This window comes from Rhinatrema bivittatum, chromosome 3, assembly GCF_901001135.1.
Source record: "Rhinatrema bivittatum chromosome 3, aRhiBiv1.1, whole genome shotgun sequence".
Lineage (NCBI taxonomy): Eukaryota > Metazoa > Chordata > Amphibia > Gymnophiona > Rhinatrematidae > Rhinatrema > Rhinatrema bivittatum.
The window spans coordinates 545077437-545094475 of NC_042617.1; the positions used below are offsets into that span (position 1 = coordinate 545077437).

The 17039-nt window shown below is 42.6% G+C and overlaps 1 protein-coding gene across 3 annotated transcripts in view; it reads left to right on the forward strand.

Annotated features, from left to right (window-relative positions):
• Positions 1–17039, forward strand: part of TBC1D32 (TBC1 domain family member 32) — a 661976-nt gene that overhangs the window by 583707 nt on the left and 61230 nt on the right. For all 3 annotated transcript variants that reach the window (XM_029596414.1, XM_029596412.1, XM_029596413.1), the window contains one exon: positions 13469–13538. In XM_029596414.1, coding sequence (XP_029452274.1) covers positions 13469–13538 — 70 coding nt within the window. The remainder of the gene's footprint in view (positions 1–13468; positions 13539–17039) is intronic.

A 17039-nucleotide genomic window follows, 5' to 3' on the forward strand; every position in this document is an offset into this window, starting at 1 on the left:
TTTTTGAAGAAGAGGGAGTAGGGAGCCCAAGGTTACCATCCTGAACTTTTCTTTCTGTAAATGTTTGTTTAAGGCACATAGATCCAAAATTGGATGAATGCCCCCTGATTTTTTTGGTATTAGGAAATATCAGGAATAGAACTCCTGTCCCCATTGTGGAGGGGGCACTGGTTCTATTGCTCGGGATTGGAGGAGGGTTGTTAGTTTCTCCTCTAGAAGTGGTGAGTGGTCGGGTAAACCCCACCCCGGCCGAGGTGGGGAGTCCGATGGTACTGAAAGGAAGTTGAGATGGTAACCTTGACCCACTACAGAGAGGACCCATTGATCTGTAGTGATTTTGTGCCAGGTTTCGGTGAAGTGGCACAAACGGCCGCCCACTGGCAGAGATGGTAGTGGAAGTTGACAGATGCTCTTTAGGTGGGAGTCAAAACCCCAAAGCAGGGCCAGGCTGCGAAGCTGGCTGGACTTTTTGAGGCCTAGATTGGTGGGCTTGAGGCTTTTGGTATGGCCTGATGGGCTACTGCGAGATGGGGGAGGATAATATCTACGAGCTTTATAGGTTGTCCTTTTGGCCTCTCTTCTGAACAGCCATTTAGAAGTAGAGGGAAATTCCGAGGGTACAGCAGAGAGCTGGCGCAATGTCTAGTGGTGGTTTTTGAGCTGTGCGACAGTCTCCTGGATCTTATCCCCGAATAGGTTATCGCCTGCACAGGGGAGGTCGTCCAACCTCTCTTTGACTTTGGGTCGTAAATCCGAAGAAAGGTTCTAGATCATCATATTTTCCAAGGACCTTATGTGTGTCACATTTTGCTATTTACCAGCCATGTTTGACACAACACTAAGGGAACCTCTCTGCCAGCAACACGGGATTGCTTCGAGACGTCCTCCTGTTGCCAGTAATGGGACTCTGTACTCGATAGTAACCTGGCTTCCAGCCTCTGATTTACGGCCCGACGTCCAGGATAAACTAGCTGATCTGCCATACAAAAGGTCCAGCAGACAGTGCTTCAATGGCTCAATGTGCCAAGTCAAAGTTCTACAAACTTTGACAAAAATGTTCCATGAAAGGGCTCCATCCTGATGATGTCACCCATATGTGAGGACTAACATCCTGCTGTCCTGTGAGAACACCTGTTACAGGTAAGCAACTCTGCTATTTCCTGGAGCCGAAATAAGGAAATGATCGACTGCCATGTTGATTGCAGCAGTGAAGTTAAATAGATCTACAACTGAATCTTTGCTGTGGTCTAAATTGGATGGAAATCATCAGAGGACTTGATCAAAATTGTCTCAGTGTTATATTTGAAGCAAAAGCCAGATCTGAATTTATTTTAGATATGAATTTCTCCAGATAGTCATTCAGTTGTAGTTATACTGCCCTCTCAGTAAGTTTCACCTAGGAACAACAGATGTGAGACTACTCAGAAGTTGGCCAAACGTTTTTGGTCAGGGGCTGTTTTTTTTAAAGAGAGACTAAAGCTTCCTTCAAATAGGGCAGAAAATAAACTCGCTCGTATTTATTATAGCTCCCAGTGGCTCCAAAATAACAGGGTGAGTGATCTTCAAGAGCCAGGAGGAGAAAAGGTCTAATTTACAGATTGTAGGTTTTGATTTAGACAGGATAGCACTTAAACTTGAAAAATCCAGCTCTGTAAAAGTTGTCAGGTAGTGATTTCTTAATGGAATTATGTTCTCCAATGCACACCATGCTCCAGATTGATTCAGCTCCTGCCTAATCTCAGAGAGCTCATTCATGAAGAAGTGAGAGAAATCCTCACAGACTTGGGCAAAATGAAAAACTGAGTTATCAACTAAAGATCGTAGCTTTAGAAAGCTATTAAATTATATGTGCTCATAATTGCTTTTATCTTCCCCAATTTGCTACATGAAAGTGAATTTGTGCCATGCTTTAATCTTTGTTCTGTGCCAGTCAATTCTGGTTTGTTACTGTATCTTTATTATAGCTTGATTGACAAGGAAATAATCTTTTCCCCTGCCAAGAAAAAAGCTTTTTTTTTTGTTTATTGAGAAGATTGATTTGATGGGCTGTCTGTCTTGAAAACAATTGTATTTCACAGCAGTTAAGCCTATCTGTGGTTCTCAGCAAATGTCTGTTAGAATATTTAAAAAAAAAAAAAAAAATGAACTGCTCATTAACCATACCAATTCTAGGTTTTAATTCCAATATAATAGATCAGTGCTATTATTTCTTTACTACAGTAATAATAGTTCATGGATAGACTAGTAAATTTAATATTAAGTAATCAAAAGGAAGACTGAAAGAATCTCCAAAAAAGTTATCTAAGTATAATCCCATACCATATCAAAAAGAACACTGCTACGCCATCTACACTTTTTTTGGTGGCACTTCATTAAATCTGCAAAATGATCGTGGACTGTGCCATTCATGTCTGTGTACTGCTGATGACCTGTATTCTTCAAAATTTTAGAGCCACATAAATGTCTTGCTACAGATATTTATCCTGAGGCATGTTTTCTGAAACCGCAAAAAAAAAAAAAAAAAAAAGTCAAGATAGCTTGTAAAATGTCTGAGTCCTGCACAGATGTACTACTATGCTCTATTTTTTTCAAATATTCAAATTTGACAGACTAGACTAGACTCACTATAAATATTCTAAATTTGCCTGGGATTTCTGATCACCTACCATAGATCCCATATGGAGCAGTTCAGGGCACTACAGTTGCAACAGACTTCCTGCCCAACAACCGCGCAGACATCCTGTCAAATTCTCCACATCTCTGCACGCATTCAACATACCCTCAGCCCATCAATTCTTTCCTTGCTGGGCCACAGGGGTTTTACTATCCATATCACTCATATGGCCAGACTAGCCATGAGTAAGATTCAGTGAATTTTCAAATTTCAGTGGCTCTAAGCAGTTCAACCGCTTTCGTCCCTGATCCATATCATTGGTCCAGTACTAAATCCTCCGATGATCTTGGCCACAGTTGCATCCATCTTGGGTTAAGGAACTCGTATCAACACCCTCCAAACCCAAAATGTGTCTACTCCGCTCCATGAACATTTTTACATAAACGTCCTGAAGCTACTAGCCATGCATTCTGCTTTTTATGCATTAAAATACTGCCTGTGACACAAGCCTTTGTGCATACAGACAGACAGCATAGTGTCAATGTGGTATTCCATCACACAAACACACACAGCCTCTTATCTGCTCTGCCAGGAGGCCGCGCAGCTCTAGCCTTTTGCCCTTGCTCACTCCATGCATCTACGTCCCTCTTATCTGATAGGTATACCAAACACTCTGACAGACCATCTCCATAGTTGTCTCCATCCTCACGAATGGTCTCTGAATCCATGTGAGCGAGCAAAAGTTTCTAGTGCTAAGTTCTACCAATTTTGACCTCTGCATCCAAATCAATCCACTGAATGGATAGATTCTACTCCCTACACATGCATCGAAATGCATTACCAGGGATGCCTTTGCTCGTCCTGCAACAAAGGCCTCCTATATGCATCTCTTCTGATACCGCACATAACCAAAACTCTGGTGGTGCTACAGCAGGACAGGTTTTCAATTATTTTTATAACCACATCCTGGCCTTGACAAGTATGCTCCCCATACTTCTCAACCTACCATTCCAGTAACCTATTCACCTGCCTACAGGTCAGTCGCATTACATGGACTTACTGTTCTCAGGTACTGGTACCTTCATGACAGCCTTCCTCATGTAAAACTTACCATTCCAAATGGAAACAATTTACCAGATGTGCTTAAAAAGCTTTAATCCCCTTTTTCTCCACCACTCCATCTCTTAGGCTATCTAGCAGAACCCTCGGATTCTGGTCCCCAGACATCCTCTGCACGGGTACACCTCAGTTCTATTTTCACCGTACTACCTGGGAGTAGGGGATGCCTGATTAATGGCTCAACCCCTTATGAGTCGGCCTATCATGATTTCTCTACAGATTAAGCCTCTTCTATGATCAATGGTTTCAGAATAGGGCCTACGTGTAGTGCTTACAAGACTCATGCATTCCCCATGGGAGCCTTTGCATTCCTATAACTTAACAATCTACACATATGCATTACCAAACTTGTTTGTACATTTTTACACCTGCTATTTGATTCAAGCAAGTGAAATCAGATTTGTCTTTTGTCTGCAGTTTTTGGATGGATAGTATGAGGGGAACTGGTGGGGATACAAGGTGAAATGCTAGAGCATCTAGGTGAACTGGTGGAGGTGTCAGCAAACTGGCGATTCCAAGTACTAGTTGCGCTGGAGGTGGACCCTTGGCCTGGTGCAGGATTGGTACGGCCCTCTGGTCAGACCCAGAGAGCGCCTGCCACCAGGAGGCGGAGAAAATGAGGAGACAGAGGCTAGCTGGAGCTTCGCCAATAACAGTCCGGGGTTTCTGCAAGTTGAGCCCTTGGGTACCCGGACCACCTGGAATTAGGTGGGCCTCAGATGGTCTCCCGGAAAGGTAGCGGAGGGGTGTGCCCACCATGAGCAAGGGTGCGCGGCTGATGCAGAGAGGATGAACTAGCCTCGAACTTGGAGCTCCGGAGACCTCAGGGAGGTAACAGTTCAGGAAGGCTCTCCGGGCAAGGCAGGCAGTGCCTGCAGGTCTAATCTGGTGAAGGATTCGGGTGGAATCCAAGCAGGTCGGTCTGGTAGTCACGGTAGGCCAGAAGAGAGGGTCGAGTGAAGCGTAAGGGTCAAAGCCAGAATATCCAACCAGAAGTAGTCAGCCAAAGCAGGAGTCAATACCAAGATCAGTCCGAGCATAGTCAAGGCAGGCGAGGGTCAGCTCCCGGTAGCAGATGAAGAGAGTGGTCAGGCAGGCAGTGGACAGTTCCAGGCAGCAGACAAAGAGAGTAGTCAGGCAGGCAGTGGTCAAGTCCAAGCAGCAGACGAAGAGAGTAGTCAGGCAGGCAGTGGTCAGTTCCAGGCAGCAGACGAAGAGAGTAGTCAGGCAGGCCAAGGTCAGTAACAGATATCAGTCCAAGAAAGTACTACCTGAGTAAGGACACTGGAACAAGAGCACACTGGAACAAGACGATACTGGAACAAGGGTCAGATACAAGGAACAGGCAAACTAGTACACCGAGGTGTTGACCCGATTGCCAAGGCGAGGCTCTGGAGGAAGAAGCTTGCCTTTTATACTAGGGCTATGTGATGTCATTGGGATGCATCTGAGTCGGGTTTCCCACGCTTGGCCCTTTAAACGTGGAAACGTTGGCCACGCACATGCCTAGGGGTGGGGCCGAGGTGGCCAAAGACGCGGAGCCCCGACGGGAGCTCCGCTGTGAGGCCTGCGGTGTGGAGGAAGCCGGAGAGGGCCAGAGTGAGCATTGGGGACGCCAGTAGCTGGCAGCAGTGGCAAGACTGGAGCTAGTGGAAGGCAGCGTGAGATGAGCAGGCCAGGTCGTGGCACTCACGCGGCTGGGACACGCAACAGTACTTGTGCATACTTTATAAAATTCGTGCCTTTGCTATTAGTTCTGGGTGTTTATTCATACAGTTTTACAATTATTTTGCATATAAAATATATATGCGTATGTTTATATAATGAGTAAAAAAATATTCTGTTTTTTGCATTGGAAATATACACGTGTACTTTCAGAGCAAAAATATATAAATTTATATAAAGTGTTCAGATCCCAAGACACAGTTTATCACATACTAGCATTAATCTCCCTGTGTCCACTTACACACACAAATGCGGGACAAAGGATGGCCTTGAATGTTTGGCTCAATGGGAGTCATTTTTAAAAGCATTTACATGAATAAAATATGGTTTTGCACACATAAATAGGATTTTGAAAACCACTCTAGGGTTGTATGCCTAAGCAATTTTGCACATATTTTTATGTGTACTCGAAAGAGGAATTCCTGGGGGTAGAGATGTGGTAGAGAATTCATTATGTGCATACTTTTGATTTTCAAAAGTATAGATGCTCTTACTGAGGATCTCCAGAAACTAGACCTCGTTGATGCCAACTCCGCCTGTTCCTCCTGGCACCTAATCACCAGCAATATTGCAAATCGACTCTGCCCCCTACTCACTAAAGAGATCTACAATGAGAAAAATAATAAAAAACCCTGGTACACCACAGACCTCAGAACAATGAAACTTGATCTCCGCAAACTAGAAAAGAAATGGCGTAGAAACCAAGATCCAACTCATCTACAAAAATACAAAGCACTACTCCACCAGTATCGTAAAACCACAGATGAAGCAAAGAAAAACTATTACACAGCAAGAATACATCAATACCAGTTCAACCCCCGTGCCCTCTTCCAATATGTGTCAAGTATAATTACCCCCCTGATAAACATCCACCCAAATAATGAGAACGAAAACAAATGTGAAAAGTTAGCTACCTACTTCCACGACAAGGTTGCTAACATCATGGCCCGCTTTTCTACTCCCGCGCCATCAGGATCACTATTTTCTATGAACACTTTGACCACCTCAGCCACTCTCACAAATTTCGAAACAACAACAGCATCAGAAATTGAAGGGATCCTCAAAAGAATTAAACCAGCCATGCACCCGATTGACATAATGCCAACAAAAACACTATTCTCCATCCCTACAAGGATTGCCTCTCCTATTACTAACATCATCAACAAATCCATTTTGTCGGGTGTATTTCCTACGCAGCTCAAGCACGCTATTATAAAGCCTACACTCAAAAAATCAGACCTGGATCCATCTGAACCGACCAACTATCGTCCAGTCTCTAACCTCCCATTCTTATCTAAAATCCTGGAGAAAGTCATCAACAAGCAACTCACAAACTTCTTAGACGAAAACCTACTACTCTTCCCATCCCAATATGGCTTCCGTAAGAACCACAGTACAGAAACCCTTCTAGTAACACTCTCTGATTCGATTCTAAAAGCTCTCGACTCCGGTCATTCTTACCTACTGGCTCTTCTTGATATTCCTTCGGCATTCGACACAGTCAACCACAATACCCTCCTATGCCGTCTAGCACAAATTTGCATTACACGCACTGCCTTATCCTGGCCCAATCATTTCTGTCGGACAGGACATTCAGTGTTAAAACAGACAGCAATATATTGAAACCCAGAAAACTAGCTCAAGGTGTTCCTCAAGGATCCTCGCTCTCTTCTACTCTTTTCAATATATACCTTTCTCCTCTCTGTCAGCTGCTGGTGAAACTGGATCTTCCACACTTCATTTACGCAGATGATGTGCAGATCCTAATCCCCATCAACGACTCACTACCTAATGCTCTAAAAATCAGGGACACAGCTCTGGTGGAAATAAAAAATCTCCTTACTGAAAACTACCTTGCAAGAAATACAACCAAGACAGAGCTCCTCATCATCTCTTCACACAATAACCCCTACTCTAAATCTACCCCACATGCATCATCAGACTCCCTCAATTTACAACAAGCCCGCAGCCTTGGCGTTATCATTGACAATCAATTCTCTTTAAAGAAATTCATCACGGCTACAATTAAAAACGAATTCTTCAAGCTACACACTCTAAAAAGAATCAAACCGCTTCTTCATCCATACGACTTCCAAACAGTATTACAAGCAACTATTTTGTCAAAAATCGATTACTGCAATGCCATTCTACTAAGTTTCCCTAAAAACACTATACAACCATTACAGATGCTTCAAAACGCAGCTGCTCGCTTACTTACTAACACCCACCACCATGAACACATCACACCAGTGCTCATGTACCTTCACTGGCTGTCGGTAGCTTCTAGGATTCTATTCAAAGTTCTCGCCCTCATCCATAAGTCGATTTACAACCAAGATATGCAATGGTTCTCCGATCAATTCTTCTTCCACACGTCAAAGAGACCAATAAGAAAAATACACCAAGCCAAACTCGCGTCTTCTTCACTTAAACACATCAAACACGTTGCTTCAAGAGACCGCACTTTCACTATTGCGGGAACCAATATCTGGAACAAAATGCCCACTGACCTGCGTCTTGAACCCTGCCATAAAAAATTCAAGCAGAACCTCAAAACTTGGCTGTTCAAACAAGCATACTCACAATGATCTTCCCATTGTTCTGAAATACCTATTACTTGTTCTGCATCTCCGATTGATCATTTGGGATTATATTATTATTATTTTTCAATAGATTATGACTATCTAAGTTAATTTGATTAGTGCTTAACTATGTCATTAATTTGTTCTTAATTGATTTATTATGTGCACACGAGGTTTTTTTTTTCTTCTCTTTTCGATTGTAAAGCTTGTTGCTGATTTACTGTTGATTGTGAACCGAGGTGATGTTATTAACGTGCCGCGGTATATAAAAAAAACTTCGAAATAAATAAATAAAATAAATATGCAAGTATATGTTTGCGTGAACATTTATACCTGCTCTCTAGTGGGTTTAAATGTGAACACCTATGCCATGGAGTTCTAATAGTTTTCAAGCATGTGATTCTAGCTGACATTGTTGCTATTACACTAGAGGTAATATCCTTTCCAGTGGGTATTTGTTAGAAACAAAATTTCTCTTGGACCAGAAAAAGATTTTTGCCATTCTGAAAATGTTTTAAAAATAAGTAAATTAAGATCTTTTAAATCAGTTACAGATAGTGTATAATAATTAAAAACACAGAAGATTTTGGCAATTTCCCTTTGCCTGTTTTTACAGCCATGGTTACAGTTTATGAATTCTTTACTAAACTTTTTTGTTTGTTTGTTTATCTTTATTAATTTTTACAAAATTTACAAAGACACACTTTGCTCAGAAATACAGAAACACAACTTCTTTTTTAACATTTCATATTCAACACAAGAAAAATTCAAAAAAACTTAGACCACAATCTTTTTTTTTTTGGGGGGGGGGCTATAGGCAATTTTGGGAGTCTCAAAATAATTATTCAACAAATAGGAAATCAGCCTAGCAAGCTTTCACTTTACCTTCTCACAAAATTACAACCTGGTTTAATTCACATGGTCTTCTCTAGGGGAGGAGGTTATCAAGACTTTCTTTCTCGAGTCTAGTAACACCCTTAGTTGTCAGGGGCATTAAATATATAGATATCTTTATTATAAGTAACCACGCATTTGCATGGATATCTAAGAAGAAACTTTGCCCCTATTATAATAGATTCCTGTCTCATTGATAGAAAGGCTTTCCTCCTCTCCTGTGTTGTTTTCGACAAATCTGGGAATATTTGGACATATTGGCCCATAAAACTTTCCACCATATATTGAAAATAATATATCATCATCAAACTTACATCTGACTCAATAACTAAGGAAATAAATAGTGTCGCTCTTTCATAAATTTCTATTGAGGACTCCAAGAAATCAGTTAAATTATTAATATCAAATTGAGGCTGATTTGCCTTTCTTGTTCTATTATAAGGCAAAAAATAGACTTTATTAACTGATGGTATACATTCATTTGGTATTTTAAAACACCTCTAGCATATACTTTTTTAATGTTATTCGAGGCAACTCCCCAACAAATTTTGGAAAGTTTAATATTCTTAAATTAATTCTCCTCAGTCTCTTTTTTCGATGATCTCCATTTTTCTTTTCACAGCTTGTTTATCTTGGATTAGCATTTGGCAAATGTTCTGTGTCAACTTCACTGATTCTTCTATACCAGAAATCTTGTTTGTATGCTCCTGAAGTGAACTATTATGTTCCTGGGGCAATTTGTCCAGTTTCCCTGATAAGGAATTCAACTGCCTTGTGCACCCCTGAAAAGTGGGGCCAAACGAGGCTACGAGCTCCCAAAGGGAGTCGAGAGTTACCACGGCCGGTTTTGAGAACTCCTTGACCACCAGGCCTTCCTGCAGCTCTCCTCGTTCTTCCACCATATTCAGCCCCCCCCCCCCCCCGATTTCCTCGAATCGAGGTAACTCACCACCTGCTCCGATATTCAACGGCATTATGGCTGCAGCTCCAGGTGTATCTGATTCTCCAGACACCACCGCTGTCACCGGACCTTCCCTCTCCACTGCAACTCACTCCGACTCGTTCATAGAACTCCTCGGTTCCATTTCTCGAGTCGTCATCAAGGGGACTCAGGTCTGGGGGGCTTAGAGATGTTTCACTCGATGCAAATGACGCTCCCAATGGCGTTCCATCTGCGGGGGCTTTACGTACGCTGTCCGGGCAAAGTTGGGGGTATGGAGGGAAATACCCTTATTCTGCCTTTTCTCTTCGGGGGCATTTGAATTTCTTGAGGCAACAATAATAATCCAAAAAAAAAGAGGAAAGACACGGACAGCTCCGCTCTGCCGCTACAAGCCTGTCGCCATCTTGGCTCATCCCCTTGGCCAGTCATGCTTTACTAAACTTAAGAAGCAAAGTCTTGTTCAATGACCATTTGCAAAAAAAAAAAATCTAATTCCTCTGCTTGACCTTTGTAAATATATATAGAATATTTTAGCAAAATTTTTCTCTCTCCTTGTGTCCTTATCAGGACAAATTGGTGACCAGATGTGCAGCAGAAGTCACATATTTGTAGGACTCCAACAAGGGCCATGATATGAATGCTTCTGCTAGGGCCCATAGGACTGGACCAAGATCACCAGCTCATTTGACATAGGTTACTATGATGTCAGATGGAAGGGATATGGTAACAATCAGGGATATACGGATGATACAAGCAATGAATAGAGAGCTGCTGATTGTGGCAGGAGATTGAAAGAGAATAAAATAGTAGTATCTCCAATGCTACTTTTCCTGTTGCATTGAAGTCTGAGCACTTGGCCTCTTTCTGCACTTGCCATAGATTGTCATTCTTGTGGGTACTGCTGGTGCTAACACCACCGCCACTTGTGTGCTTCTTACCAGCGCAGCTGCTCTTTTTGCCACTGCTTCTGCTGCTTTCCTCTTAACTGGTAAACTTGCTTCTGGTTTGCTGCCTCCTTCTTGTCACCTGCCTTATTGTATTCCACTGTGGCTGGATGAACAAACTAGAGGATGCCGTCCAGAGACTTCGCTCCTACTCTTTTAACCTTCCATCAATCATTTTATATCTCCTAGCAGTTGGCAGTTTGAATTTACATCTTCCAGGGATTCAAGGAAGCCAATCATGATAAATACACTATGGTATCCAATTCATTGTTAATTAGAGGTAACATAGTATATGTCCGCAGCCAAAAAGACCCAAATGGTCTATCCAGTCTGCCCAGCAAGTTTTTTTGTTTTTTTTTAAGGATAGTGACTGCCACTCCATGCAGTTATCCCAGTTAACATAGGTTACCTCTTTTTTTCATTTCTATCCTTTAGCCATAAGGGATCCTCTATGTTTATCCCATGCTCTTTTGAATTTCATTACTGTTTTTGTCTTCACTACCTCTTCTGGGAGGACATTTCATGCATCCATCATCCTTTCCATTAAGGAATATTTCTTCCTGACATTGTTGCTTAGAGCTTCATATTATGTCTCCTAATTCTATAGCTTTTCCATTGGAAAAGATTTGATTCCTGTGTATCAGATGTCTGAAGGTCTGTGTCATATCTGCCCTGCACGTCCTCTCCTCCAGGATATACATATTTAGATCCTTTAGCTTCTTCTTATTGGTCTTCTAACACAAACCCTACACCATTTTGGACCACTTCTATCCTGAATCTATCCTTTTTGAGGTATGGCCTCCAGAACGATTATGAGTATTTATTTATTTATTTATTTGAAGCTTTTATATACCGAGGTTTAGCACATGCCTTCACCCCGGTTTACATTGGAACGAAACAGTAGCCCATATACTTGCAAAGTACACAGATACTTCAAGCATAAAATATGTTGTAGCTAATTTTCAAAGGGAAATTATGTAGGTTTTATATATGGATATAGATATAACCATTAAATAATTTTGATTTTAACTCAAAGTGTGAACAGATCCCTTTCAGTGATTGCACAGAGATCAGAGAAGTGAGCACAGTTAAAATAAACTCAGCTGATTAATTTCACCTTTTCTACTTGTCCTAGAAGCATAGGTATATAATGTATTTTCTACCACAGCGGGAGACCAATTTTTAAACTCCGTTTGATGCTTGCAGGTCTTTTTAAGGGAAACTCCCCAAAGAGCTTCCCGTTGCAAATTTGCCAGCAGGCCAGTGCTGAGGAGGATCTATCTACCATGTGCTTTGTAGGTGTGAAGTACACAAAATAAAGCGGACAGGGATTTCAAAATGAAAACCCTGGGCCAGATTTTAAATGCCCTGCGTGCATAAATCTGGCCGGATTTATGCGCGCAGGGCCCTCGCGCGCCGGCACGCCTATTTTGCATAGGCCGCCGGCGCGCGCACAGCCCCAGGACGTGCGTAAGTCCCAGGGCTTCGTAAAAGGGGCGGGGCGGGGAGGGGCGGGACCGGGGGCGTGGTGCCTGCCAGGGGGCGTGGTCGAGGCCTCCGGACCAGCCCCCGGGTCGGGTGATGGCGCACCAGCAGCTCGCTGGCGCGTTCAGATTTACGTCTGCTTTCAGCAGGCGTAAATCTGCCAACAAAAGGTAGGGGGGTTTAGATAGGGCTGGGGGGGTGGGTTAGGTAGGGGAAGGGAGGGGAAGGTGCGGGGGGTGGAAAGAAAGTTCCCTCCGAGGCCGCTCCAATTTCGGAGCGGCCTTGGAGGGAACAGGCAGCGCGCGCCGGACTCAGCGCACGCAAGTTGCACAAATGTGCACCCCCTTGCGCGCGCCGACCTCGGATTTTATAAGATATGTGTGGCTACGCGCGTATCTTATAAAATCCAGCGTACTTTTGTTCGCGCCTGGTGCGCAAAGAAAAGTATGCGCGCCCGCAAAATTATAAAATCTACCCCCCTGTGTATACTTCACCAGCTCTGCCCTGCCCTACCCTACCTGAGGACAGCATAAGAATATGTGTCATGCTGGTTTCTACCAAATGTACATTGAGCCCAGCAGCCTGTCTCTGACAGTGGCTACCCAGCAGATCCTACTTATGCTTTTCCCTGTAGAGACAGGTGGGGGGAGGCAATTTACAAAATGTGTTTTCTACCAGTTTACCCATGGAACTCCCTTTTGAAAACTGTCCCTTAAAAAAAGAAGATGACTTGGCATGGTTAATAATTTTGAATGCCTCCTGCAATAGCAGAGTTTTAGTAGCCTTATTGGTCTTGGACAATGTCGTATTTTTGATCAGTTGTAACAACTATTAATTGATCCATCTTAAAATTATCCAAAGATATTATGCATAAGTTTTACAAACCATATAAGCTTCTCCTTCATCTGAAAATTTTTAAAAAATCATTACAATGCAGGAGGCATTCAAGATAACATAAACTATAATGTGAATAGCAATTATATAGGGAAAAATACTTCATTTTGCCATATTTAAACATGTACCTGTCATTAGTTGCCTCCGTTTTACGTTCTGCCTCATGCAGCATCCCTGAAATTCTAACAGTGGAGGTTAACTCAGTGTTTTCAAGGGGTACTGCCTCTGAAGAGATTTGAACCCTATGTATTATTTTTTTTCTTTATAGCTACAGATACAAATGTGAAGAACGACAACCTTTCATCTCTTCAGAAGCTTGGTGTTAAGATGACTGTCAGGTATATTTTAGCAAAATATGTACTTACTGTGTTACCAGAATTTCGTTGAACTGTGTTTTTTTAATTGGTAAAATAGCCATGCATGTATGTAAATTAGTTTATATACTTTCTATTAAATAGTATACCAGAATCAATGCTATAAAATTGTTCTATATAACTAGTGTACACTCAAGAGATTACATATCTGAGTTTGCCTTTAGGATGGAAAGAAAGGTTGCTAGACTGATAAACTAAATTTTGTAAATTACTTACTTATTTAAAGGCATTTATTGCCCGCCCTTTCTACGTTCAGAGAGGGGTATAATATGAACATAAATGCTGAACATCTATATTTTTTATTTTACTATAAGTCATGTTATTTGTGCCATTACTGTTTCTATTATGTATTATCCAACACTAAGGGGGGAAGCACTAAAACTTTGCGCAAACATTTTTTTTTTTAGCATGCATGCATTAAAATGAAACATAGATATTAAAAAACCGTGGATGCGCTAATGTTTTTCATGCCCTAATAATAAAAAGCTATTTAGGAGCTATGCAAAAATAAAGGGCCGGATTTTAAAAGGGTTACGCGCGTAAATCCTCTGGATTTACGTGTGCTGGGCCTATTTTAAAAAGGCCCGGCGACGCGCGTAAAGCCCCTGGACGCGTGTAAGTCCTGGGGCTTCTCAAAAGGGGCGGTCCAGGGGCGGGGTGGGATGGGGCCAGAGGCCTGCAACACAGCGGCCATTGCCGCTGTGTCGAGGGATCGCGTGCCGGCAGTCTTCCGGTGCGCAACTTGTGCTTGCCCAGAGGCAGGCGCAAAAGGTAAAATAAAAATTTTGGGGGGGGGTTAGAGTAGGGCTAGGGGGAGGAAAGGTTAGGGGAAGGTCAGGTTAGGGGGAACGGGGGAAGGCAGTGCGGCTCGGCGTGCGCAAGGTGCATAACTGTGCACCCCCTTGCGCACGCCATCCCCCAATTTTATAACATGTGCGCGCATGTTATAAAATTGGGTATACATGTGCACACACCGGGTAGCGCGCGCACTTCTTTTAAAATCTACCCCAAAGTGTGCACACCAGCACAAAAAGTGGTGGATTTTAAAAACTCGGCACGTTCATCAGTTGGGGTCTGCATGCAAAAATCGGGCTTGTGTGCTGACTGAATTTTAAAAGCTGCCCAGATGCGTGCGTATCTCCCACTATGAGCATACCTCACTCAATTTCAAAAAGTTTTCTTTTCAATTTCAATGTATTCTGCTGATTCATTCAACTACTGTAATACCGTTGCACTTTTGTAAATAATTTTTGCCGTTGTTAGTTTATTGTTCTTTATTGTTTCATTTAAGTTTACCTCTTCCTTGCTTCTTCTTCTATTTTTCGGTTGTCCTGTTTCCCATTCCCCTGTTCATTGTATTTTCCATCTTTTTGTTACATTGTAAACCGATATGATGTGTATCTAATGTCGGTATAGAAAAGCTGTTAAATAAATAAATAAATAAACAAATAAATACATAAATAGAAAGGGGCGTGGTCTGGGCTGGTCTGAGCAGGGTGTAGGCATTTTGGGGCATGGCCAAGAGATGTGTGTGTAAATACTTACATGCCCTGCCTGCTCAGGTTCTCTGCCATATAATTTTACTTCTGCTATGGAGGAGGTGTATCTGTAAAAAAACAGCCATTTCAGAAGGGTTTAAAGAGTCTGGGATAATTAGGGAAAGAGCAGGCTATTAAACCAGGGGTGTTTGGAGGATCTAACTCAACACTGCGTGAACTGCTGGATGAACTTGTGAAACTGATCATGGCGTGGATGCACGCCAGGTTTAATATACCCTGACTTGCACGGTAAAAACCCAATTTGCATGCCTGGGTGCACGCACACTTAAATTTGTGCACACACGAGCCTCCGTGTGAGAACTGCTGCCGTTCCCCGCACTCCATCAGATGGGAAGAGGGCAGCCAAGGCCCGGGGTCCTTCCTAGAAGCTTCTTCTGCAGGCTACCTGTGGTATGAGTGAGCCACAGTGTGAGAACTGCTGCTCCCCTCACTCATCAAATGGGAAGAGTAGAGCTTCTTTAGCAGAATGCCCTGCAACTTGCCAAAGCCACGTGCCTAAGGGACACACCCCTTATGAAAAAATTTGGCCGGTGATATGGGGAAGAAAAGGGAAGATATTGGCTTCTTCTGCTGTCCAGGTTTTGGTGAGAGGGCCCATGGACAACCATCCGATCCTACCTCTGGTCAATGCTAAATTGCATCTAATGGTTCAACAGGTGAGGTCTCTCTGAGCTATATTGCTCCTTCCCTTCCACCTCGTCCTACTCCTTTATCCAAAGGCTATGGAGATATAGGGCCTCATTTTCTAAGCGGCTCACACGCGATAAGGGACCTTTCGCACGCAAAAAGTCCCTTATCGCGTGCGATACCAGGATGGGGGCAGAGTCGGCCCCGGAAGAGGAGGAGTCGGGGCATCACCGGGGCCGACTCTGCGCCGACACCGCGGACAGCGAAAAGGTAAGGCCCTTTTCGAGTCCTATTTCGCTCCCAATAGCTACACCTCCTATGGTGGTGCTATTGGGTGCGAAACCGGCAGCGATCGCAGGCCCACCCCCCGTTTCGGCCCCCCGCCCCTCATTTCGTAAAGTATCGCAAGCCTGCGATACTTTAGAAAATGAGGCCAATAGTACTAGGAACTGTGCAAATACCCGAAGCAGTTTAGGCATAGTTGGAGGTGACATCAGAAACTATATTACTGTACTTGCTGGATTGTGGTTTGATTTCAACTTCTATTCTACCCCCATCTCCTCAGAGGGTGGAGTGGACAGGATATGTGTTCCATACCATTAGAGGAGGAGAATCTGGCATCAGTACCTGTCCTATTCTCTGTTAATGCAAACTAAAAAATGGCATCAGGATTTGATGTTGGTCTTTTGAATTCTTTATGTCCCCCAAATTCTTATTTTCATCAAGCTGAATCAGGGAGACTAGGGGGGCTAATGATACAAAGGAAAAGAAAACTCATTGTTGTGGATGGAAATCAAAATGTCCAAATAAGAAATAAGTGCAGCACTTGCTATATGCATAAAACTCAAATTTACATCACATCCATTCAACGAGGTCATAAAGTTCTCCAATTCAAATGTAGTGCCTTTCCAAATAATAATGATGTCATCAATATAGTGTCACCAAAGGTTCAACTTATCTTTAAAAGGAGAGGAGAAAATCCACTTGGTCTCAAAAATAAGTTAGCCTTTTTATAAAAAATATAAATAAAAAAATATTAAACATTTTAAAATAAATAAATAAACAATTTAACCTGTTAATAAATGGTACTGCGATGGGGACCACTGTGGCCCCTGTCATCGCATGCTGGTGTGTTTCTTTCTTTGAGTTATGTTTTCTTTACATGTCTCCTTTTTGATCTCTAATCCTTCTAAGCTGCCACTATATTGACTATATATTTTTGATTTGGACAGGTACCATTATTCAGTTTTTACTATTCTTTGGTTAATTCCTGCAATTC